At 34.8% G+C, this 27561-nt stretch overlaps 1 protein-coding gene across 5 annotated transcripts in view; it reads right to left on the minus strand.

Moving 5' to 3' along the window:
- The window catches only part of wap (DDB1 and CUL4 associated factor wap), a 141989-nt gene that overhangs the window by 86667 nt on the left and 27761 nt on the right, over positions 1–27561 (minus strand). For 3 of the 5 annotated variants that reach the window (XM_069837879.1, XM_069837880.1, XM_069837877.1), the window contains exons 2-3: positions 19063–19221; positions 8404–8481 (exon numbers count right to left, since the gene is read on the minus strand). In XM_069837879.1, the coding sequence (XP_069693980.1) occupies positions 8404–8407 (4 nt within the window). In that variant the 5' untranslated portion in view covers positions 8408–8481; positions 19063–19221. The remainder of the gene's footprint in view (positions 1–8403; positions 8482–19062; positions 19222–27561) is intronic. The other 2 variants (XM_069837878.1, XM_069837881.1) reach the window with 1 other exon arrangement.

A 27561-nucleotide genomic window follows, 5' to 3' on the forward strand; every position in this document is an offset into this window, starting at 1 on the left:
GACTCTAGGAATGCAAAGATGAGATTAGAGTTACATCATCGGAAAGCACAGAAAGCACAGGACCTTCTAAAGGCTGATATCAGTGCATCTCAGCTTCCCGACTGCAGAACGTGCTGCATTTCAATGGATTTGCAGCAAGTGATGTTTGTGCCAACTTTTACACACTCCAAAATGTTTTATCGACGTCAGCTGTCATGCTACAACTTTGGCATCTCCGTTGGTGATATCCTTCAATCGTAGATATGTATGTGGGACGAGCATATAGGAGGTAGGGGAGGAAATGAAATTGCATCTTGCCTCTTGAAGGTATTGAATATTAGAATCACTGAGAAGAAAAGACTGATAATATGGCGTGACAACTGCGCTGGGCAAAATAAGAATCACATGATGGTATTTATGTGCCTCTTCTTGGTGGCAGTTGGATTGTTTGAATACATAGAGCAGCGGTTCCTTGTGAGTAGGCACAGTTTCCTCCCATGTGATTCAGATTTTGCATTGATAGAGAGAAGGAAAAAAGTTACAAAAGCGTATATCCCTAGCGAACTTCAACAAATAGTGCAAGAAGCTAAGATGGTGAAGCCAATCCAAGTTGTTTCCTTGCAAAGTATGGATTTCCTCAACATTCAAACTGTGGCGGACAACATAATTTGTACCAAGGCTCTTAATATTTCCAAAGCAGTGAGCAAAAGCATTGATTGTAGCAATTTAAATTCAATCACTGTTAAAGAAACTCGCAGTGATATTCATATTGGAAAAAAGGATGAAGTTTTGAAGAAAGCGAAGAGGATGAAAGATATAACTTCAGCTCTCTTTGAGGCTATTCCTCCAGAGCACTCAATTTCGGAAGAGAAATTAAAAGATTTGAGAGCTATGATTCTATATCTATCTAAGCAAGAACATCAGGATTTCTACAGCAATCTTTGTAGTAAATAACAAATCCAACAGGTACAAAGACGAGGCACATAGCACTATTAATATGAGAATAATTTTATTAAGAAAATATTTTTTTCAAGTTTTATTAATGTTTGTTTGAAGTATTCACTTCCAGCATATTGATTCACGGACACACCATTATCTTTAGAGAAATTGTCTTGTATGTACCGCGCAAACTTTATCAAATAAACAGTTTTCTTAATGTATCTCAGAATCATTAATTTGGCACTTAGCACCTTTGTTATTTAAAGTATCCAATTGTTGGAGTAACATAAACGTAATGAAGTCACTAAATCCTCAACTGTCAAACTGCTTTGCATAAAGTTTTCATGATTATTTATTTTGCTGAAGAAATGTTCACACAAGTACGTTCTAAACAGAATCAAGCATAGCAAATAATGCTGTCTCAAGAAAGTTGCTATGTGGACATGCACTGCATTTAAGCATTTGGAGTCTACTCAGCCATCTTACTTGGCAATAACAATACCACAATAATCACAATTCACATCTTTATGCTACTGTAGCACATAATGCCTCATGAAGGAAAAGACAATGGAGAATCAGGAATTGGCAAGATCTTCATCCATACTGTGCATAGAATTGCCTTAGCTTAACAATAAAATCACATCACTGCAGCCTGATAATATTTTAAAACTTATCTATTGTCAAAGAGATCATTTCTTTCATTCAATTCCATTTTCTGCAGTTCTGACAAAAAAAAAATTTCTCCAGCAGTGCCATTTTTCAAAGGGATGAGGTTTAACAATTTCACGATTACATTTAATTCATTATCCACTTCTCGCATGAATACACCTAATTGTCAGTTTCTTCATTATCAGTGGTGTCATCAAGACCATGTGAATAAACATATATTCTTTTACCACATTGTTAGTAAAATCTAAAATATTATTTGTGACTCTATGATGGGACAAACTAACACTTTTAAAATAACACTAATTCTGGGTAAATTTCTTCAGCCCTCTTACTATATACTGCTCAATGAACTTAGCCTAAAAAACCTAGCATGATCAGATATCAATTTTCAGATTTTGAAACTGGCACAAACTACTGCTGCTTGATCCATCCATGTCTCTAATGCCAACCACACTCATCACAAGAAGCTATGCCACTGAGTGTTTTGGTTTTCAACAAGTACCTGGGACTCAATCTGTTGAAGTTGATGCATAGAGCAACAGGAGGCAAGTCAGCCTTCAATGAGTTGTTCAAGTCTGAATTATGAGCTTCAGTATGACTTAAGAGCATGCATTAGACACAGCAATTTGAGTAGTGCATTGTTTTTTCAACAAACTCGATGCAAAATGAGAGCAGTAGCCAGCCACCAGTGGTTGAGTTTGACATCACTGTCTTAGATAATGTGAAAATGAGCCTAGAATTATTTAAAAATTAGTGCGAGTTTTTTTTTTTTTGCACTGTATCACAGATGTAAAGGCATCCAACATTTTGAAGCTGCATATCAGCTCCACCATTAGGGAAGTTAGGGAATCCAAGTGAAATAGGATGGAGAGTAAAGGGGGGGGGGGGCAAGAGGGGGGGGGGAACCGAATTCCTTATTTCAAAATTTGAAGTAATATACTACAAAAATTAAGTGAATACAGACATTTATTTTTGCTTAATATCAGCTTCCTGAGCAATAGTCTTCATGATATTAAATGTTGAACACAATATATTTTTTCGACAGTCAACTTTTTAGAGAAACTATTAGACTATTAAAGATAGGCTCTCCATTTCTTCACCACTGGAAATATAATTTTATGTAGAGTGAAATGATAATTGACTGAATTATTCAATTATTTATTTACATATATTTGAAATATATTTATAAAATCTGACCTACTTTCCCACATCAAAAATAATTTTGAAAGTCACTATGGTTTTCTCTTTGAAGCAGAAAATGGAATATGTTTTCAAAACTTATGGTTCATTCCTTTAATTGCATTAAGAATATTTTTTTTTCGGATGTTGCACCTTAATTTTATGCAACCCTCCACTAGCTGCACTTACTGGTTCGATTGCATGTTTACTGCAACTCAGATGATCACATGGCTGCCTGCTACTGTTGAGCAAATGATAACAGTAGCCTACACAATTCTTGTAGAAACATAATTCTCATCAGTATATTATGTTATTACGTATTAATGAGTCATTAAATTCAGTGATCACAACGTTCAATAATATATCAGTTACTTAGACAAAGAAAAAAGAAAACATCACAGTGGCTGCATCCATTAGAATCGAAAGCTTTTCAAGTGAGTATACACAATTAATATAGGTATTATGCAATTTATAAGTCACTGAAAGAAAAGTATAATGTTACCCATATATTTAATGTACAATAACTTCCTGTATTATTTGTATACGTTTTTGGTAAAGATGGGACATGGGAGACAGTTTGTACATGTGACCGATCCTTAAACCCATTTCAACATCGTCATAAATTAGTAATTCTTAGGACTTGAAAATAAAAGTTTCTGTTTGTCACAAGTTAGACATTCCTGAGAGTACCGTATTTGCTCACGTACTTTGCGCCACCGCATATTTTACGCACCCTAAATTTTAAAGGATTATTTTGAATTTCAATTTTGCTCCATGTATTTTCCAAACACATTTTACCTACAATTTTTTTTTAGTGTAGTATGAATTTTCCTTCCCTAAATTCCATTGCCAATATTTGCAATCCACAGCATTGTTTATTGACCAGTACCCAACTCAACTACCTGCTTCACAAAGAAACCCTAAATAACGTCACTTCAACACTGATGCTTGTCCTTGTAAATTACCCCTAAGGGCAGTGACTGTGAAAAGTTTTACAGTTTAACAGATATTGTGCAATTGTCACCACAACATGAAGAATGCATTGATCAACCATCTATAGGCCTATAAACTCGTATAATGTGCTCAATTAAGGACTAGCTATTGAGAATGATATGTCTGCTGTGTCTTTGCATTCATTATGTCATATACCCAATTTAATTATTTATCATCATCATCATCATCATCCTTGAAGGCATTAGGCCTAGTGGCCTGTTACGGTCTCCATCCATCTTTTCAGGGGGCGTCCCAAAGATCGTTTTCCATGTGGTATATAACAGAGAATTTGTCTTGGGAGTCTGGAACGGTCCATCCTATTGACATGGTTAAGTCATTTTTGTCTATAGTGGTTGAGATGTTCGTAAATAGGTACAATTTTCAATTCTTTTGTAATTACTTCATTCCTTTTATGGTCAAGCAAGCTGTAGCCAGCAGTCCTCCTTAGAAATCTCATTTCCGCAGTTGTTAGACATTGAACATCTGAGTTTCGGACAGTCCAGGTCTCACTACCATACATGAGGACAGGTCTTGCTAGAACTTTATATGCTTTTAACCTTTTAATTATTTATAATTCAAGATTACCAGTAGTCTTACGTGAGAAATGTACTTTATTCTTAATTAGTTTACTATATACTTGAATAAAACCCAGATCAAGAAGTCTAATTTTAAAAATTCGCATATTTTACGCATCCCAATTCTTCAAACAGCCAAAATAGATTAAAAAGTGCGCAAATTACGCGAGCAAATATGGTACGCGGGATGATACAAGTTTATGTTCTGTTTGCAGGAAAAAACTGTTGGGTTCCAAAGTATCTGCTGCTCCTATGCAGGACAGTGTTAGAGAAATAGTGCAACTCATTTGTAGTGATAGTGATGCACAACACTGCTCAGTGACATTGAAGTTACTGAAGTAGAAAAAATCAAGCAAATATTCATTTGAATAAAACTTTAAAATGTATTGGAGATAGTCCAGTATTGACGATAGTCCACTGAAGAAGAAGAAAATATTGTTTAAAAAAGGTATTAGAAGAGAAAAATGCAGAATATAAGATCATTGAAATATAACATTTTTTAACAGAAGGAGAGTACTGAGTCGAAAACAAGAGGACAAGCAGGAACTTTTGAACACAAAGAAAACTTTTCTAATGTAAAAGACAGAAGTTATAAAATTCAAATTTTAACATTACTGCCTTTGTCTTAGAAGATAACGAAAATTCGAAGCCATTGTAATGCAAGTAAACACACGATACAAATTGCCAAAGTGTTAGCAAGGGAAGGAGAAGTAATGGGTACTACACACAGTAAGAAAGGGAAATCTCTGCCACAGTACACCATAAAATTAGTGACATATTTCTATGAGTCTGAAGACGTCAGCAGGACGACGGAAAAAAGATTGTCACAGAAAGGGTGTTTCGAAAGCACAAGTTCAAAAAAAGTTAGTGCTGTGTAATCTATGGAATAATACAGAAATTAAAAGACAAATATTGTGTGTATGTGTGCGTGCGTGATTCCTGACTCAAAAGAACACAAAATTAATGATAAATGGAGCTAAATTACCCGACATAACCAATAAGCAAGAATACAGTAAATAACTATAAAGACTACATTGCTAGAACAATTTGGAATCCTCCACTGCTGACTTGCCATCTAGGCAACTGCAATGAGTGTGTCCCTGAACATCTGAGTAAAAAATCAACTACGCACCACATTTGAGGAAGCAATCATGTATAACGTGACATATAAACAGTGGATTGCACTTGACAAAACAACCTTAGAAACTTTAGAAAAGAACACATAAGAGTTCATAGATTGTGTTCATTAAAAAAAGTTTCATTAAAACTGCACACTTTTATAGTAACTCAGCAGAACCAATACTACACCAAAATTGAAAACAAACAAATCCTGGAGAATTTCTTGTATTTGTAGATTTTTCAGAGAATTATGCATTCGTTGTTCAAGATGAAGTACATGGATTCCACTGGAATAACAATCAGATTACAGTCCACCGAGTTAGCTCTGTGGTAGCATGTCTGTCTCCAGACTAGCCAGCCCAGGTTCGATTATTGGCGGGGTCAGAAATTTTCATGTAAAATTTCTACTTCAGGACTAGGAGAGATAGCAGTGCACAACTTCTAATCACTAAATTGTGCACCAATATGCCTATGCCTGGGTTAAATCCCAAATCTCTCTGCAGTGCATATGAAAAGAAGGCATATGTCACTGTTGATAGCGATTCATCCATGGGATGGGTATGTTAAGTCTGGTGGCCCCCTTCGTGCTATTCGACAGCAGTAGGCTACATGCTGGCACTGGGTTTCCCCATCTCCCTTCCTCACCATCATCATCCTCACCCATTCCCTACACTACACTTACACATACACCATCCTAGTACATGACATAACACTTCATAGATACACATCATGCACAACGTGGACCACCAAAGTGATAACTTGAAAATGGGTCACAGTCCTGCCATCTATTAGCTGTATGCAGAACCCGAATCACGCAAGTGAAGTGGGTAGGCATTAGACCCAATCAAACTACTCTTCACCTTTTGTTACTTATTACAAAAATAAATTCTACAGTTAATTGCCAATCATTTGTAATTATTTCTGATTGCTTAAAGCATGAGACAACTGCTGACCACACATTACAGCAAAAGATGATTAATTTCTTACATCAAAATTTCCAACACTGTGCAAAAAACTACTATTTCAGTGATGACGACTCTTCTCATTACAAAAACAAAAGTAATTTTATCAATTTGTGCTGTCACAAAGAAAGACTGCAGCATAAAGACAGAATGGCATTTCCTTGTCACATCTCGCGGTAAGAGTCCTTGTGACAGTGTCAGAGGCACGATCAAGAGACTTGTGGTGAAGACCAGCCTCAACATACTACAAACACTCAAATACTTATGCCCCTGATTTTATATCAGTGGGCGCAAAGTAATTTGAAACATTTTACATTTTATGTCAATAGTGATGATCATTCACAAGAAAAAAATTTAGAAGTGCTCATACAGTGCACGGGACTCGAACCAAGCACTCATGCTTAGGACAGGTGAACGCTGATACTGAAAATATAATCTTCAGCTGCAGATGGTGTCTACACGAACTGTCATTCACTCGTTTTTATTAATTTTTTGCTCGCCTATCATTCATGGGCGTACAATTTTTAATACACAGATTTATTCAACTACTGACACTAAAAGCACTCATATATTCAAACTTTTTTTTTCACATTGGAACAAAGCTGGAATTAACATTTTTATGATAATCTCATTAATATTTTGAAAAAAAAAAAAAACAAATTAATTATGTCTCTAGGAAGCATAATTGTTATCTGCATGAAAATGATATCTAGTTCAATGTAAGGGTACGGTAACTGAAATATCGTTAGCCATTTTTTTGTTTGTGTGATAGATTAAGGGAATTTTTCTTTGAGATCTATTACAGTTAGGGATCTACATTTTACATAATCTTTATTTTGGCTCTTTTTGACATATATATCAAAGATTTAAGTTTTTAAAAACCGAAGGTCAATTTTTCAAGTTTTTTGTCCGATTTTTTTTACATGGAATGTCCCCATGTAATATGTTAGATCCATTATCAAGAACTATTATCCAGGATTGGACCAAATGATATCTTTACATCTATGACACAGTGAAAATACCCCCGCAAAGAAAACCCTCACATTACACTTAGCAAATTATTTCAGTTTTTTTTTCTAATAATGTTATGTTCCTCTAAAATATTTATTTGTGAGACAAAACCTTCATAGCATATATTACTTCGTTATGCACTAAAATAGTATAGACAGATGAAAAATATTTAAGATTTTGTTATACTGTAATGTACATGCTACATTTCAAGTCATATTAATACAAAAAACATGCTATTAATGCTTTCAAAGAAAGGCGGTTTTAAAGAAACGAAAATAACATTTTTCAGGGAGTTTAATGTGTGCATATTAGTATTCAGATTAGAAGCAAGTGATTAAAGCATAAGCACTAGATCTTCAGTAATTCAAAATATATTCATATCTGTGAAAGTACATAATTCAGAACAAACATCGAGTGCATTTGTGATCACCTTCCTTCTAGCTTTGTCTAATGACAACATTTGGCAAACCAATAACGGAAGTAACATATGAGAAATTAAGCAGCACTAAAAGTAAAATTTGATATTCAATTTAAAGGAATACCATAAAACTTTCGGAAATGTTCAATTTCCTTTAAGAGGATAAAGAGAAAAAGTAGAAAGTGAAGTATAAAACTGTGAACCTACCTTAAGTTAAAAGTAATTATAAGGTACTTAAAGATTTAAATTCAAGCTACAGGAATAGCATTGCATACACAAACATACATCTTCAAATTGTATATAGAAGCCAAAGAAAACTTAGTGTTACTAGTAGTATCCACCCTTTACAAAATATATGCAAGTAATTAATTTGTATTATTAACGTGAGTGAAATTAAATAACATGGCAAGACAAAGTGCTGTTTTGAAAAGAGAATAATCAGCATGAAAATAAAAATTAAAAAGCTTTCCCCCTCTTAATATAAATGTTTCTGGATACGTACCTCACTCCCTTTAAACATTAAAATTATTTTTAAAAAATATTTTTAATCCATACTAACCCATTGGATTTCTGGACTGCAATGTGTTAACAAAGTGATTTTGTATTTCAGCTCTGAATGTACTGTCATGGGGTGATCCTATAAACAAAACAAGGGACAAAATAAAAGTATGGCAACGTGTCAAGAAAAATGAAGCAATCAACACACTGAGGAACACTCATGTTAGTTTACATAACCAGAAGATAAAAAAGTATCGAAAGTATATTAGGAAAAGAGGGATTGTTCAAGCAAGTATTAATGGAAAAGCAATTCACGTTCACATATTCAAAACTGAGCAATTCCCAAAAATACAAGCCTACATACACTTTTTTTTTTTTTTTTTTTTTTTTTAATTTTAATACCAAAGTGATGATATATACAATGTAAGACACATGATTGATTTATGCTTAACAAACGAATCTCACATAAAAATGGAGGACACATGAAGAGGTTACTGAAACAATTTGTAGTCATGCACACAACTTACATCATTCAATTGTGAACTCCAGAGTGTTCAGTTTTGGATGTCACATTTCGTCAAATTGTGGTTGTTCATTTCAGAATGTCACATACACTCAGTTTTGCGTTTAAAAGAACTTTCTTCATTAGAATTATAGCGAGCCACAGTAATGTATACATGAACCATTTTACCTCAAGTTTGGCCCACAGTAAAACACTCATTTTTACTCAATTTGTATTATATTTCGGATCCTGGGAAAATACATGTATTTCGTTCACTGATTTACAGTACTACCATTGCTCACTACAGGATAGCTCTCAAATTAATTTAATTCTGATTAGTATTAGTATTAGTATTAAGAGCATGTTATTGATCTGCAGTCACACGAGTCTTGACCTCATTCAAAAATTGCTATGATTCCCTGAAGAGTATATTAAAAATACATTATTATTTTATTTTTGTTGCAAAGCTCTACTAGCTAATGAATTTCATTAATATGTACATGTTAGTCTGTTTAATAACCTTTTATATTAATAACTGAAATCAATATTAATCTCCATCCTGTAAATGAAACAACTGTAGTGCAGTATGAATTATCCAAGATGGCATAATATGAATTCTGGACTTCATTACCAGTAAACAATAATGGAATCTTAAAGAAATTATCTCAGCATTCAGATAAATGCTAAATCTTCACTGAATAGTGAGGAAAGTATTTTCATTTTACATCATAAAATCATAGAGATTACCAGCAATTATATGTGAACAATGTATAAAAATATGCACGTAAAACATTAATTGGTTAGATGAAAAATATCTCTTATTCACAAACTTGAGTACAATTCAGTGATATTCAGTAGAATCTGTAATATTAATAGTTCATGAGGTCAAGGAAATGACAGAAATAAAGAAACAGAATATGATTGAAAGGATGGCAGAAAAATAAACGAAGGAAAAATACAAGGACAAAAGAAATAAATAAAGAATGGAGAAAAAGTTGAATAAAAATGAACAAAAAAAGCAGGAATCAAATATGGCAAGCAATCAAGTGGATAAGAAATAAAACATAAAATAACGAATAAAAGGACCACAAGGAAGAAAGAAGCAAAGAAACCAATCAATAGTGGGGGAAGGGGAAAGAAAAATGAAAATATAAAAACATACGTTATTTTCTTTGAATGGTGAAATTTACAATTCAATACTAACACATAACACTGAGTGATAAAATAATTTCATGAATGCTACTATGCCACATTGTCAATTCAGGAAATGCATGTGAGAAATACACACTACAGGAATTGGAACAGAGGACTGGTGTTATGTGACATGAACTGGTGCTGTCATCTGCCAGTGAATATGAATCATACATTGCAACCACTTCCGAACGTAGTTATGAGCTGCAATATATACGAGACACATGCACATGATGTTGTGCATGTGTCTGTGTGTGTTATAAAGCAATAATGCATCAAACAGCGAACATAATATTTCGTGTTCAACTACTAGCAAAAGTACCATGGAAACATTTTGAGAAATGAAACAAGTGTATGAAATTAACTTTCTCATAAACGTGTTTTTGATTAGCATAACTGCTCCTGCATGGAAGAAGAACACTTTGAAAAATAAAAAGTGATTCGAACACCAGAGTTGAATGAAAAGGTGTAAGAAATAATCTCCAATAACAATTGTATAATACACTAAATGATTTTAGAGAATCTGTGCATTAATAGCACTAGTGAAGTATGACTTATGACGTAGTATTTCAATAAGGATGCTTTCAACTTCAGAGGCTAATCACCATCGAAATTAAACATAGAGAAATAGCTGACAAATTTTGCCAGTAGCATTTATCAGGAACAGGGTTTGTTTACATGTGATAAATCAACAACACAGGACTCCCAGCTTTACTTCCCTACTGGAGGAAGACACACTAAAAGATTTGTTGCCCTTTAAAATCGATCACCTTGAGCCAGTTCTAAACCCACAAACCTCACATCGGATGGCTAGCATGGTACATGCTGAGCCACTTGGAACTCTGAGCATTAACAAGAAAACCATCTGATAAATAATTACTCAGAAGTTTAAGAAAATTAAGATCTATGACCAGTTTGTCCCATATTTTTGAACAGAAGAACAGCTTCGAGTTGAACAATGCAGGGAAATTATTGAGGTCACTGAAAACAAAGCCAACTTCCTACATTCCAGTGTCATGGATGATTCGACGTAATTTTTTTAGTACAACCCTGAAACAAAAGGGATAAAATGTAGAATGGAAATCAGAACTTCTTCCAAAAAAAAAAAAAAAAAAAAAAAAAAAAAATCAAATATACAAACAATGCTAGCCATTTTCTACAACAACTAGAGAATTATGCACAAAGAGTTCATACCCAGAGGCCAGAGAGTCACTGCTGTCTACTATCTGGATGTTCTGAAAAATCTACTTTAGGAAAACCCAGTGTCGAAAAGAGGACATTTATTTCCCATTAGATGACAATGTACCAAGCCAATCTTAGAAAGTTTTGGGCCAACAATGAAGTCTGTGTGCTGTTGCAGCCATCATATTCACCAGACTTGCACCATGTGATTTCTTTTTAAACTCCAAAACTCAAAGTAACACTAAACGATTTATTTTCGTAACATGAACAGTATTCAAAAGGCACAAGAGCACAAAACAGAATTCCAGATACAACTCTGCCATTCCTTCCAGTTGCTTCGTGAATACTGTGTGCAGTGTGTAGGTACAAGTGAAAACTATTTTGAATATACAATTTTCAGATTGTTCACATATGTAATCATTTTTGCCAGCATCGGTCCAATTTCGCAGTTCCTGCATTGTTGTTATACTAAACAGTTAGGAGGCAAAATTAAACTATTTGCAATAGTGAACTTCTAATTATTCAGTGTTGGTTAAATTTATGCATCATGTATCATAAAAAAAAAAAAAAAAAAAACATACAGACGTGCATTTTGTTCAGCTTAGATAATTACAATTTAAATGGTGCCTATGAGAGTTGTAATCATTATGCGTAAATATCACATGCTCAATTCCATCTTTTATTTAATTGAATTATGGTAAAATTAATTTCAGTGCTCCAAATTTTTTAATGCAAACATAAACATAACAAATATAGCAAGTTTCTTTTATCACGAAAATGATATCCCAGACATGCAGATAATGGATTTATCTTAGTGCATACAGTTACATAAACCACTACTTCAGAAGACATCGACCAATTTATTATCTTTATTTGGAAGTGCACTACTCTCACCATATCAAGAGAGTGACAGGGAGGAGTCATGAAGGACAATAGACCTATACCAGATGTAAGAAATATTTCCAAAGTAGAAGACTTTCCTATTCATTTATAACTTGATTTCTAATTAGTGTACAGACTATCAAACCCAAATGTTCCTAAATAGGTGTATTGACATGTAATAACTTTTCTTACTTGCTCAAGTAGATATCAATCTCAAAGAAAATTGCGAGCTTTTCTTCAGTCACTGCCATGTAGATTTATAATTACTCTCAATAACCTCATTATGAAACAGCATACACTTTCATATCCCAAGTTGAGGCAGCAAGTTTTTCCTGCATATGTATTACTCTACCTTTATTATTTCTATAAGTATCTCTGGGTTTCTGTGAAGAATATGATTAATGAAAATAAATTCTTTAAATTAGATAACATTGTTACAATGCTAAACACGAATATCGAAAATTATAAAAAAACATACTACTTCTGATTTCAAATATTTAAATCTATGCAGTTGACACTTCATCAGTACTTAATAACAAAACCATACGTGTTATTCCAAAGTATGTATAGATATTTAAAAAATGCCAATGTTTAAAACACTTGGAAATGCACACATGAACGTCACTAACAATGATAAAGCTGAATAAATAACAGGATGAATAAGATTACTAAACTACGTACAGTAGTCTCCACATTCAAGACATCTGACAGAAAATGTTCTACAGTATGAATTGATTCGTCTAGACCAGGGGTGGGAAAGTCTTTGATGCACACAGCTTGGCGCTTTACCATGGCTTATGTCCCAACACAAGATTTCAGTGGCTGATTCTTGGTCTACGAATGTCATTTTATTTTACTAACTCATTACTTATTTCATATTCTTATAATAAATTTGATTGTATATATAGTATTATGATACATGAAACTTTTGAAACATATTATGATAAACAATTATTGAAAATAACATAGAATAGTAAATACAGTCTTGTAAAGAGAAATACACAAAAATATATAACTGCACCTTTATTGCAATAGTTAAACACAAATTAATTAACAATTACATATTATTTTAAAGACACAAAACCTATAAATGTTTGGGATATTAAGAATGAAAAGTCAGGTATATTTTCACCAGCAATAGGTATATACTTCAAAAACTAAACAGAAAATAGGTAAACTAACTAAATTTGTATTTCAATTTCTTTGTCTCTGTTTTAAAATTTGCTTTGATGTGCCTACTGAAAGTTGACAATTCTTTTTTTTTTACAATGGTGTGGAACTCAGGTTCCATTTTGGATCAGTTAAATGTAACCGGAGAAAACAGACCATAGTGGAAGATAGAAAAGTTTGGAGGAAAATTGTGATTGAGGCCAAAAATCTTTCGAGGTTTGATGTACCAAAGAGATTGACTGATTAGACTGATTGATTGATTAAACACAATGCACATACTTTCATCAGTGATATGGCTTCGAACATTACTCTTCTGGTTGTTTAGCCTGCTGAAAGATTGAATAATTACAAGACAAAAATTGTTCCAAGGCCGGGTATCGATCCCGAGACCTTTGGCTGAACGCACCAATGCTCTTACGAACTTCACCCGACACCATCTCAACTTTTCCCATTCTGCTGAAAGAATGTTCGCAAAGATATGTCGAACCAAACAGCAGCATGCTCTATACATGGACAATTTTTACAACAGTTATGACCTAGCTTTACGGCTTCTCCAAGCTGAAACGTACTGTACAGGAACATTACGCTCCAATCGCAAGAACAACCCAGATGAAGTGACGAAATCCAAGTTACAGAAGGGAGAACGTAGGTGTCAATATGCTAATGGTGTAGCTGTAACGAAGTGGAAAGACAAGAGGAACGTCTTGTTTATCTCGACTGAATTTGAAGACAGTATTGTTGAAACAGTGAATAAAAGAGGGCAAAAAGTACAAAAGCCACATGCAATTGAAAAGTATAATAACCACACATCAGGCATCCATCGGCAAGATCAAATGCTTTCGTATTACCCATGTGAAAGAAAAACAGTTCGGTGGTATAAAAAAATTGGCATCCACCTCTTCCAAATAATGTTACTGAACATACATAATTTGCATTCTCAGTACACCACAAGGAGTAAGGTTTCGTTATATGATTTCAGACTTTCAGTAACATTATATTTGCTCTCGTATGCAACATTCAGCAGTCCAACAATCAAACGGGTATCACCAGCTGTGAAACACTTGCCTGCAAAACAACGCGCTAATGAGAAAGGCAAAATAATAAGGAAATGCTGCAAAGTGTGTTACAAAAATGGCGGAAGAAGAGAATCATTCTACTGTCCTGACTGCCCTGGTCAACCTGGATTGTGTGTCGATCCCTGCTTCGGAATCTAACACAAATGAAGTAAGGTGGGCCTAATTCGTTTTTCCCTAACAATTTCAATACACGGTCACGTAACAAACAAAAATAACTGTGACGCATAAATGTGTCAAATGGCACTGGTAATGGAATTATTAATGCAGTGCCGGTGACACGTACACGCGTCATCAAGATTTCAAACATTATCTGTACTCGAAAATTGTATATGAGGCTAAAAATTATTCATAGACACTATTATATGATAAATAAACACAAAAAACTAATCGGCTCCTGGGGATAGATTTTACAACAATACAGTCGGCAGTGAACATGTTAAAATATGAAATTTCAATTATTTTATTATTATTTTCTCCAAGAATCAGAAAATATAACTAATTAAATATATAAAAGGAAACAAATGCAATCACGAATTTTTACTGTTTGATTTTACTGTCAAACTTAATCATTTTCAAACAAAAACAAACATAGCGGGAGTTCATGAATCTGGCCAAAAAAGGAAGATGGAAAAAGCTTCTGTCGTAGTTAAAAGTGAAACATGCAAGACTTCTAAATAGTTTTAAAATTGGTTGCATCTGCAGTCAACTGAAACCACACCAGCAATGATGCAAGTCATTACAACTGCTTTACATGGGTCCTCCCCATTCTTTACCACAGACTTCTACTGACTGCAGTGGCTGAGATTCGAGCCCGCAATTTTAGCATGATATGTTGGCCAGACATATAATTGTATGCTTCTAACCACATAGCTACAGATTCCAACAAGTGGTGATGTGTTAAAATGCATATATAAGTACCTAATTGGTTTACATATCGAGAGCAAAATGTGCACTATTCATCATCAGCAAAGGAGTTAATGCTTCTTCATTTTAATTTACAAGTCTCCAAATTATTGAAATCAATGGGACATCAATTTCTACACCTAAAACACTGTCTTGGAAATATATTTACATATAATTAATTTGAACTGGTAATGGAAATTACGGGAAAACGGCTGAACAGATTTTAATGAATGACCCTTCATTTTGAAGCTTGGCATCCAAATATTTTCAGTAAAATAGTAACTTTCAGTGAAGCGTTAGTTTTCCTGCATAACTTTCCTATTATTCAAAATCCATCTTTCGCCAGTTTTGAGAATTAATTGCATTTTAGAATAAAACAAAACACACACTACAAGAAACAATAGGCTATTACACAAAAGCCATGATCTGTAGGATTGCTGACAGAGTTCAAATTCAATTGGTTATTACAAACTTCAAGACTTACTAAAAATAATTTACAGGTCTGATTCTGCGGTGTGTAACTTTCCAGTACAGCTGTGTATTGGATATTAAAATCTACAAAACTTGAGGTGGTTTGATGACATTATTACCATTAGAAATTACATATTATTATAGTTTATGCCATGATGCGACTATTTTTCATTAATTATAGCCTACATATTAATGCAATATTGATGATATGAAAGTGAAACATTTTGGGGTTATAAGTAGACGTAGAGAATATCTTAAATTATATCTTCATTTCTATAATTTACTGAGTGGCGGCTATTATACATATATATACATATATATATATATATATATATATATATATATATAAAACTACAAAACTTGCGTAAGATAATAATATTGTTATTAAAAATCAAATATTTTTATAGTTATTAATCAAGTGGGGTTGAGTCTTTTTCATATACTTAATGGCAGTGTGGGTTACAGGAGAATGGAGAAAGTTACATAACGCAGAGCTGCACGCATTGCATCCTTCACCTGACATAATTAGGAATATTAAATCCAGACGTTTGAGTTGGGCAGGGCATGTAGCACGTATGGGCGAATCCATAAATGCATATAGAGTGTTCTTTGGGAGGCCAGAGGGGAAAAGACCTTTGGGGAGGCCGAGACGTAGATGGGAGGATAATATTAAAATGGATTTGAGGGAGGTGGGATATGATGGTAGAGACAGGATTAATCTTGCTCAGGATAGGGATCAATGGCGGGCTTATGTGGGGGTGGCAATGAACCTCCGAGTTCCTTAAAAGCCAGTAAGTAAGTAAGTAATGGTAGTGTGGTGTAGATACTTATATGCGTCATTCTCTTGAGTATTGGTTCGAGAGAGCGCAAAAATTACAGTTCCTAAGGAAAGACCAAAAGGTGTTACTTACTGATAAATAAGAGGCCTACAAAATTTTGTAGTCTCCCGATCATTTCAGCAAGATCTCTTAGCAGGATAAAATGATTTTACCCTCTACATGCAGAGCTATACCAAGATGCTATGTCTATTGTTCAAAAGCATAACAAACTTGACTTTTTTAAACTTTCACCTATAATCCACAATGACCTGTAATAGCTATTGCTTTACTCCCACATGAAAAACCCACTGATCGTCCTGACATTGTTATTTGTGTTTTCGCATTGAAACTCAGAAACTGAAGGTAGATAGGTTCAAGAAAAAGTATTTGGCATAAAAAAAACATTCAGAGGGAGTATGTTTCATTATTATGGAAGCAAATAACTTTCACAATGTCTGGTATTCTTCATTGAAAATAAATCTGAAAAATTTTTATTTGAACGTCTAATGAACTTAATTTGCAGCATTTGCTGCACAAGCCACTAGTTATATATATTCTTTAATTTTACGACACATTGAGAGCATTTGAACAGTAAAAAATAATTTAAAACATTTTATTGCAAAGTTTATTTTTAAACAAGAGTGACGCAGTTGCAACTGCAGTCAACCAAAACCCCATCAGCAACCATGCATGTCATTAAACCAATTGTTTTACATGGGACCTTCACATCCTTTACCACAGGCTTTAATTGACTGCAGTGGTCCACAATCTTCAGCACGATATGTTGGCCGGATATGTCATTGACTCTAACATCAAAACTTGTACTATTTGCCATTAGCAAAGGGGTTTTCACTTACAGGTCTCCAAATTATTGAAACCAATAGCACATCAATTTCTATATCTGAAAGATCACCTTGGAAATACTCTGTCGTTAAAAATCATACCTTCTAAAAAAACTACATTCTCCACACTATAATTCTTAACATAACCAAAATAGTTGAAAATAATATTTAAATTACGCTAAGAAACAAACATAAAAAGGAAATGAGCTAATACAAGGTGGCCCAAAAAATATATAGACTCTTCATTCAATATCTTTGTAAGAAATTGAAATGTGAATTTTACTTCAGGGCAAGAGTGTAATGTAATATTTTCTCAACAGATGGCATAGGCATTTATGTATGTCCTTGAGCGATAAGACAGTGAAGCAACATAACTGAAGCAAGGTTGTCGTTTGAATAATGAAATGCAGTGCTGAAATGGTACTTTTAAGTTTGAAAACATAATTGAGTTACAGTGACAACTGCAGAATGAGTTTGGAACACAGCCACCAACACGTCTAACAATTACGTGTATTCTAAATTAATTCGAAGTCGATAGTACTATTGGTGATGCGAGCAAACAAAGATCCAGACAACTATGGTTAGCAACAACTCCAGTAGCTGGGGTATTACAACAATTTACACGCTCACCACAGAAGTCTGTGTAATAGTGTTCACACAAAACCAGAGTTAGTTGATCAAGTGTGCAACGAATTTTAAGAGTGCAAAGTAGAAGGTGTATATTCCAAGATTTCTGCTACAAACTATGGATAGAGACGAATCAGATTGACGACTCCAATACTGTAGGTGGTTTGAAGGCATGATGCGTGAGAATGAGGCATTTGCAGGGAAGGTTGTCTGGTGGGCTGACGAGGTGCAAATGAAACTGAAAGGTATGTAAATCGCCACAATTGCGTGTACTGGGTATCTGAAGATACACACATTCATCTTAACGAAATTGTCAATTTACCGGGACTTACTGTGTGGTGTGGTTTGTCATCCCGTGTTTTGATTGGACCGTTCTTCAAAGGCACAGTTACTGATGTGCTGTAACTCGATATGCTTCAGACAAAAATTTTACCTACCATCCGAGAGCTGTATGGGGACAAGAGCTTTTATCTGCAACAAGATGCCACTCCATCCCATTACCATTAAGATGTTACGACGTAATTGGATAAAACTCTACCTGGACAATGGATAGGTCGAAGATGTGCTGATGAGTTTTCACCACAGTCCCTTGAACTAACATCTCTCAACTTCTATCTTAAGGGCTGTAAAAATGATGTTCATCAGAGAAAGCCAGTTACAATGAATGCCCTACAAGAAAACATCTAAACATCTTGTGCAGCTATCACATTGGATACATTACAGAATGTAATTTGTGAAGCAGTTCAGCAGCATTGACAGTCTGATGCTAGCCACTTTGCACACCTACACTGATTCCAAAATTCAAAGACACTTCTCATGTCAATTTTGCTTTTCTTACAAATACAGTACAATTTTAGAATAATTATTTTAGTGTTAAAGTGTGTATACACTTTGGGTACTCTGCATTTTGTTTCTTAGTGAATAAAATTAAAGTACTTCAAATAAAAAGAAATGATCTCCACACAGTCTCTTTAAGAACAATTCAAACAAAGGTCTAATATAATTTATTTTATACACTGTAGAACACTGTTAAGTAGACAAATATATTATAGTTACCAGCAGTCAGTTTCCCAAATAAATGCAAAGTCGTTGGTACAGTAGATGCGATGCCTCACGTACAAACTGCTTTCAGGGATGAATATATTTTGGAAGAAATAGCATATGGATGTTGTTCCGGATGAAATCCACACGACTAGGACTACACTGGAGATGAACCTAGCAAAATGAAATATAGAAATCAAATTTTTATATGGATATAATCTCTCTCTAAATAAACTGTATAATACGAATGGCACATACTTTCTCATTTTGTATTTTATGCAATAACTAATAGAACAGTCATTTTACGTAACTTTGTGTAAAATAAATTATTGTACAGGCATTGTATAATGAATATCCTTCTCTTTGTATATATCCAAGTTTCCTTATTTTAACACAGTTATGACAAAATGATCACTTTCATTTACAAAAATAATAAATTATATAAGTCAAGTAGATATTTGTAATTCATTTTTTTAATTCCTATGCCATAGCACATTATACACAGTACACCTTTATCATTCATTCCTTCCAAGAAATAGTTATCGATATGATAGTAATCAAATAATTTACTATCAATTCATTTTGTTTATCACTTCAACTTATGCAAGAAGCAAAATTATGCAGGAATTCACTAAAACTGATTTAATTTAAATTGTAACTGTCTCCGAATTCAAAAAAAGAATCAGTAATTTTTTACTAAAAAGATATTTCATGTGTTTTCATTCCCAATTACACTTACTTGCAAATAATGAAGAAAATTGATCGAATAATTTAGAAGAAATTGCTACACACAGATGGACAGATGGCATGCCAGGAACCATTTTTCATTATGAGAAAATGTACATTTCCATGAAGATCTCAAGCTTGATTTTGCAGCATCACTTTCGTTTTTGTAATGAATAAGTAAAAATGAGTGATTATGTACAGTAGAGCATCGATTATCCGAAACAATTGGGGATGGGGCATGTTCAGATAACTGATTTTTGGATAACTGATCATTTAGGCCGGGAATACATGGACGCACCACGGCAGTAATGCAACAAGGGTCGAACAGAATTCGAGGCTTCGTTTGCTCGTTTGTACGCGATTTCAAGCATGCGCTGCGGCAAGAACGCGCACACCTCAAATGCCGCGCAGTGATCCGTTCCTTGTTGGTTTTTCTCGCGAACACAAAGGGATTTGTTGCCGCAGTGTGGACGGGTTCGTTGCCGTTTGTCTCGTGAAGCGCGCACACCTCAAGCATGGAGTGGTCTGAAGTAGATTGGACCTCATAAATTATGTCCAGTCTTGTGGAATCCTGGTGATATTGACTATTATAACGAAAACAACCAGTTAACATGCAAGATAAGACTGGGCTCCAAAACGAGCGAAAAAGCAGGATGATAGGTACAGAATTACTTGCAACTGCCGTTGGAATTCTGCAAGCCACTGGTTATTTTTACGACGCTCTATCAACTACTAGGTTATTTAGCGATGATGTAATTTGTTATAGCGAGTTGGCAATTGACGAGATGAGGCCGAGGATTCGCCATAGATTACCTGACATTCTTTTACGGTTGTGGAAAACCTCGGAAAAACACAATCAGGTAATCAGCCCAAGCAGAAATCGAACCCATGCTTGACCGCAATTCCGGATCAGCAGACAAACGCGCTACCACCTGAACCACGCCAGTGGCTTCTGGGAGGTTAAAGAGCAATGTTGAACAATGTGAAGTCAAATCATTTTGCTTTCCTTTCATCGAAAATGATAGCATATCGTGCGACTAGTAGGAAAGGGATTCAGCAAGCTATTTATGACATTCAGGTGAAAGCAAAACGAAATTTCTTTCAAATGCCAACTTACTATGGACAACAACGTTTTCATTCATATGCACCTTCATTTGATATCTCCTTCCCAAATGGGTTATCCTAAACAACCTACTCAACCAATTACTCCCTCAACTTCCAATGGTTCAGCTCCCGAACCACCACAACGTCCTCAGACTCAGGACTCTTCTCAAGCCGACCTTTCAATGACAAAATCTCCAATTCCATTCTTACTACACTACACTCTGTCACTTCCGGATTTGAATCAAACCCTCTTGGCTCTCTTCAACATCATCCAACCAAAACTCCGTCCCAAGAATGTTCATCACATAGGCTACTCCGATAATCAAAACCAGCACATTTAATATCTTCTGTTTTTTTTCTTATTATTATTTTTAATGAATTGAATAGCAATTTTTGTGGCATTTGTTGCGTATATTTTGCATTCCTATGTTTTGTTTTAAAATAATTTTCTTTAGCTGATTTAACCCATTACTGCATAAAGTTATTAATGACTTGAAAAATGCGTTTCTGAGTTTAAGTTTGCTAGTTGGTGACTTAAGAATGCTTTCTTACCATTTTTATCTTTATTTACTTTCTGGGATAAAAATTAAGGACAGTCCCATAAATAGGACGCTATGCATAGTGGTCAGTGATACAGTAGCTGAATAGAATAACCCCTCTTTTAGTTCAAATAGTATTTATGTATTTATTATGTAGCAAATACATATACACATATTAGAATCAGTGGTTCAACTGCCCTCCTCACACAAGCCTGCGCATTGCACAACACTATTTTGTGTGGTAAGGGTAGAAACATTTAGGGTGGAGTCCAATTTGACACTTGCTGCAGATGAACTTTGCTTTCCCTGTACAATTAGCACACCTTCGCTGAGTTTCATTTTCAACTGGCCAGTGGTGTTGACCACCAAATCTTATGTCTCCTGATGGAATGGGAACAATTTTTCCTTAGTGGGAACTCACCCCATGTCTTTTCAGTACTGTAAAAGCCAGGAGACGGCAAAAGTTGAGGAGCGGTTCTGAAGAGTTTTGAGGCTTCATTTTTCTGTACAGAAACAAAGCATTTACTACGGCAACATCAAGAAAATTAGCGAAGATGGATCACCACTCTGTTGTTGCCGCTGTTGCTAACATCGGTACTGCCAACACTGGTGCTGCTGTTTCTGTGCTAGCGCTGGTACTGCTGTTGCTGCTAGTGATGGTGCTGCTATTGCTGCTGCTAGCACTGGTGTTGATGGTGGTGATTGTAAAAAAATTCGTAGCTCTACAGCCCATGAAGGGCCAAGACCGACCAGCCTGCTGCTGGTCTCACGTCCACATGCCGAAACAGAGGTGGACTATCCTCCAACAAGAATGGAGGTATCGTGTGGTTAGCACGATGATTCCCCCCTAGCCGTTATAGCTGGTTTCAGAAACCGGATTTTCGCTACCTATCGTAGCTCCACAAATGCATGATGATGCTGGGTGGGCACCGGTCCCATATACTGGCCGAAATTTCATGAGAAAATTTCTTCCCCCATGAGGACTCGAACCAGCGCGCATTGCGTAACGCGAGTCCGAGGCAGGATGCCTTAGACCACGATGCCACGGCGCGGTACGTTGGTGGTTATGGTAGTAATAATAGTACTTGTAGTTGTAGTAGTATGATGGCCTTCTACCTGGAATTACCTTCCCTGTCTTGGAAATGTTCATATATTAGCTTCCTTCTTTTCGGACGGCAATAACTTGTGCGAGAAACCTCAGCTCCATTTTTTGTCTAATGTACTTTCAAAATCATTTGTTGCAGCTTTTATGTTAGAAGACTCTGGCATACTTTCATCAACAATGTCATCTTCATTATCATCATTATATATTTTTTTTGTAATTCTGCTTTACTAAGTAGCATTTTACCGCCAAGATTATTCAAATAAGCCTCATGCTCGTCATCCGATTTACCACTGTATTTATTTGTATAATGGAAATCTTCTGGAGGGGTCCGTATATTAGACTCTCGTTATTATTATTATTTTGATTTTCCATTAACCCCAGAATTTCACTCACGGTTAGACTGGAAATAAAACAATGTAATGGAAACCATATACTGTACATATTATAGAATACTACAAGAGTACACACTGCATGGCGTCCTATTTTTAGGACGGCACTTTATTTCACCTTGTACCTAGCAACATATAAGAAAATTTTATTGTTGTTATATACCACATGAAAACTGAAGTATTCAACTCATTATGTGAAAATAAAAATCAGATTTCTGTACCACCATTACAGAGTAACTAAGAATGAACCTACATGCAGTGCGTCACAAAATACTGTTATCCTGCCATCTTGTAAAAAATTAGCTGGTATGAACAAATGTTCACACGGAATTCAAATACTGCAACACCATAATACAATGTAATAATTTACCTTCTAAACAATGCCTCCAACTGTACTAAACAAGAAAAAGTTCCATAGAAATCAGTATTTTACGCACGTCCCATTTTTAGGACGCTATGCAGTAATGGGTTAAAACACTTGTTTTGACTGTACACTTAAATTAAAAACTTCATTTGGCAATCAAATTTTGATTACTCGAAAAAGAACATGTTTGTAGTTTTATTGTATGTGTTTCTTCATTACAATGCGACTTCGAAATATTATTGATTTTTCTTGATGTAATATTTCGAATGTTTTAATTGCAATTCTCCCAATGCTTCATTATTTTTATTGCAATTAAACTATCCCATTAAAGAAGCACATTATGTCGGTACTATGATTTAATTCATCTTGATATTTTCCTTTAATGCGCTGACAATTGCTAGCCAAACTTCTGGATTATTTCTCCGATAGCCTGTTTTGAAATTCGCAGAAGGTACTGAAGGCTTGTAAATAAATCCCCTGTCGCCAAGAATCGTAAAGTCAGTGCAAACCTGGAATATTGACATATACAATCAACCAAAAATAGTGTTGTGCATACTTAGTTAATTGCACAATAACATTCTTAAAAGGATGAATTGAGTTTAGCACAATAAATACTGTAGAGCAGCTGGCTACGGACTGGAAGGTCCAGGGTTCGATCCCAGGTTGTGATAGGATTTTTTTCTCGTTGCCAAACTTTCAGAACAGCCCCGAGGTTCACTCAGCCTCCTATAAAATTGAGTACCGGGTCTTTCCCGGGGGGTAAAAGGTGGTCAGATTGTGGTGCCAACTACACCACCTCATTCTAGTGCCTAGGTCATGGAAAGCATGGGGCTCTACCTCCATGCCCCCCCAAGTGCCTTCATGGCATGTTACGGGGATACCTTTACAATAAATACTGTCCTATTTTGTCTTGAGATTGGTTCTCTCATGTTGGTGGCTGATTTTGTGAAGTTTGGTCCGATTTTCATCAATAATTCTTCAGAATTGGTGGATATCATCCGAGTAGTCCTAAGGTTTTTTATACTGGCCGCTAATTTCTTCAAACTTTATAGCACTTAAAAAATTACTCCCTAGCCACTTCTTGTACAACTCCGTAGGTCTACTTTTCTTTCTGTTGAAAATGTATCCTATTACTAGCAAAGCGCAAATAGCAGTTAGCAAAGCTTCCTTGTTTTCCATGGTCATGCATCGTGCGAGATAGAATGAAACTAGAAAGGTGTTCGAGGCTTGCGCGCTGCTCAGATGGTTTGTATCGTGCACACAGCTTGTTCGAGAGTGCACAATTTACTCCGCGCATTACATGTAATGCCGCGTTACTGCTGCAGCGCGTCCGTGTATTCCCGGCCTTACGAAAACAAATTGTACCAGTGTCATAGAAGCAGTATGAAAAAAAGAAACACTGATATTAAACACAAAATTGTACATACAGTATACATTTCGTATCATATGTCTTACAAACAACATAGAGACTAGCCTAGTTTGACAAGTTCAAAATGGTCATTAAAGTAGGCCTACAGTTTAGGAAAAGAAGTCTAATTTTTTTTTTTTTTTTGCTTCAGAGCTGAGACTTGTTTTTTTTCCCGCTAAATCTCGCAAACAGCGCTAGCAAAACTTCTACATGGTGCGTGCGCAAATTTGAATTTGCCTACTGGAACGCTTTCGGTTAATCGATATTCGGATAATCGATGCTCTACTCTACTTTCTCATTATACAATTTAAGTGCATTACAACAATTCAGATCCTTTTGTTCTGAATGATATTACTGTTCACAATTTACTTACAATTGCCATTTAAAAATATATATTACTCTATGTTCGAAAATATCAAGGTACCTTTTCGTATTCTGGATTGCACACAAGACATTCTTCACACTTTCACGCAGTAAAATATTTTACTTCATTTATAAATTATTTATTTATTATTTAAGCAATGCAAGTTTTGTAGATCAATTGTTCCTTAAAAATTCTCTGAGGCATAATAAGCAAACATTATAACTAGCGACAGTTAATTCTTAAAGATATAGAAATTTCGTATCTGTGCAATGATGTATTCTTAGGGAATAAAATCAATTAATTTATCATAGCCAATAATGTATCATTTCATATAAAGTGTATCTTTTATTTTTCAGTTATTTATTCTATTATTTACTTTACGTAGCTTAATTAAAACACCATTTGAAAAACACAACTTGGTTCTGCAGACTCCTCTCAAATCACAGGTTGTGACTGCTGCAATAGAGTATTCTGGACATTCACATAGTCACTCAAGTTAAGCCAAGCATAGTCAGAAAAAACAGCACTGAATCAACATTTCTGTTGTGGGTTGATTCTAATATTCAATGAAAAAATTGTGTGCACACTATTGGATTCAATTTATGAACCATCAACAACTTACATGGATAAAACTTAAAAAAAAATAAAAAATTTCAAACACAGAATACTGCAATATGTTCAATTCTTGTGCTAGGTGGTGAGTACTATTCTTGGGCTCAACTACCGGCCTATCTTCAAGAGCTTGTTCTGTTACAGAACACTTCAGACAACATTTCAAGAATGAAACCTATTTCTCGCTATTTATTAATTAATTTAAAATACTGTATTTCAATAGTTGTCTACTGTTAGTAGTCTTTGTAAAGCCCAGCCGAAAATTGTACAAACACATCTCATACGACTTCTTCAGTGAGGAAAATGCGTTGCTCTACTCTGTATCGAATCATGTTTTAAAATACTTATTTCTCAATACATTTTTAGATAGCTGACTAAGATTGACAATGTAAAGTGCAAGCACAATTATCAGCAGCATAGTGCAACAACTGATGAGGGCAACCACAGCATTGTGTCCTGTGGCAGATTTTAATCAAACCTAAGTTACTAGCATTTTTACAAAGCTGTGAGATTACAGTGGCAAGTTAAAGTAGTGCATTAGGTTTTCCAGACCTCATGCATAAAACATAATGAAGGAAATTTTGAGCAATTGCTCTTAAATTCAGGTCATATTCTCTTCAGTTCTTTAAATAAATTATTCCCTAGTTACAAGAAAGATCATCACACTTTAACACCATAAAATTATAAAAATGTTATTAATGAAAGCTGATTTTCTATTTGCCAGACTGTACTGCCAATGCCTTAGGTTTTACTTACCCTGTACTAAATATAAAATATCTAATATCCTTGCAATAACAAACACAAGATAAGATGTAATTGTCAGACTGTAAACAGAAAATACTTTTCCGTAAATTATCTCAGGTGCTCACACAAGTAATAACACGTCAATACACTTATGGGAAAATATAACCAGCCACATAAAACTGTATGAACAGCAGTTACCCTTAATATAATTCTGATAATGATTCTTGATTGGCTCTGTAACAATCACTGGTGTCACACTTCCTGGTACTCTCTTTCTAGATTGCACTGCAGTGTTTGGGTTTAGTTCCTTAAATGTTACTGAAGTAATTTGACCAATGGCATTATCACTTCCATTAGATCCATAATGTAATCAATTCTCCTTTTGCCAACAAGATTTCCTGAAGTTATTTTTCTTTTCAATTCTGACAACAAAATTAATCTGTTGAGGGAACAATGGTAAGGGGACGAAGCATAGAACTACATCACTTATTTCAAAGCCATACACATTGCAAATAATCTCACTTGTCAGTTTATTTACAAAAATATCTCGTTTAATTGGCAATATTATGCTGCAATGTTCAGGTTAGATATATCTATTTATGGCCTGAATTTTATCCCATGGTCTCAATAAAGCCCTAAAGTTACATTCAATATACAGTGGGATGCCAAATTAATACATACTCAGCATGTAAGATGTCTTATTTTTTTTTTTTTTTCTATTTGATGTTATGATCACATTTAATGAAGACAATTTTAATTGATTATACTATTGTAGTCTGCCAAGGGTTTGGTGCGTTATTTGTTGACCTTTCAGTAATAAAATGTTCGGTAGGCTACATTGTTGTTATAACTTATTTATTTCAATTTGGATGGAACCTCATTGCAGTCTTGTGACTTATTGTGAGAACTTCGTTGTTGTTAATAACCTATAATCGACTTACAGGTGCAAGTATTGGGTTTATTATATTGAAATACATTAATACAAAAAAAAAATAATTTTAATGTGATTTACTAAAATCGATAAGGCCCTTCAACTATAAACTGTCCTCAATGCAGGACTAGGATTGCCATCTCTCAGGGTTTGATCCTGAGTCTGCAGGTTTTGATGTGTCATCTCCTGGCTTAGGGTTCAACTATAATTTCTCTGAGTAAATTTCAA

This window comes from Periplaneta americana, chromosome 10 (genome assembly GCF_040183065.1).
Source record: "Periplaneta americana isolate PAMFEO1 chromosome 10, P.americana_PAMFEO1_priV1, whole genome shotgun sequence".
NCBI classification, from domain to species: domain Eukaryota; kingdom Metazoa; phylum Arthropoda; class Insecta; order Blattodea; family Blattidae; genus Periplaneta; species Periplaneta americana.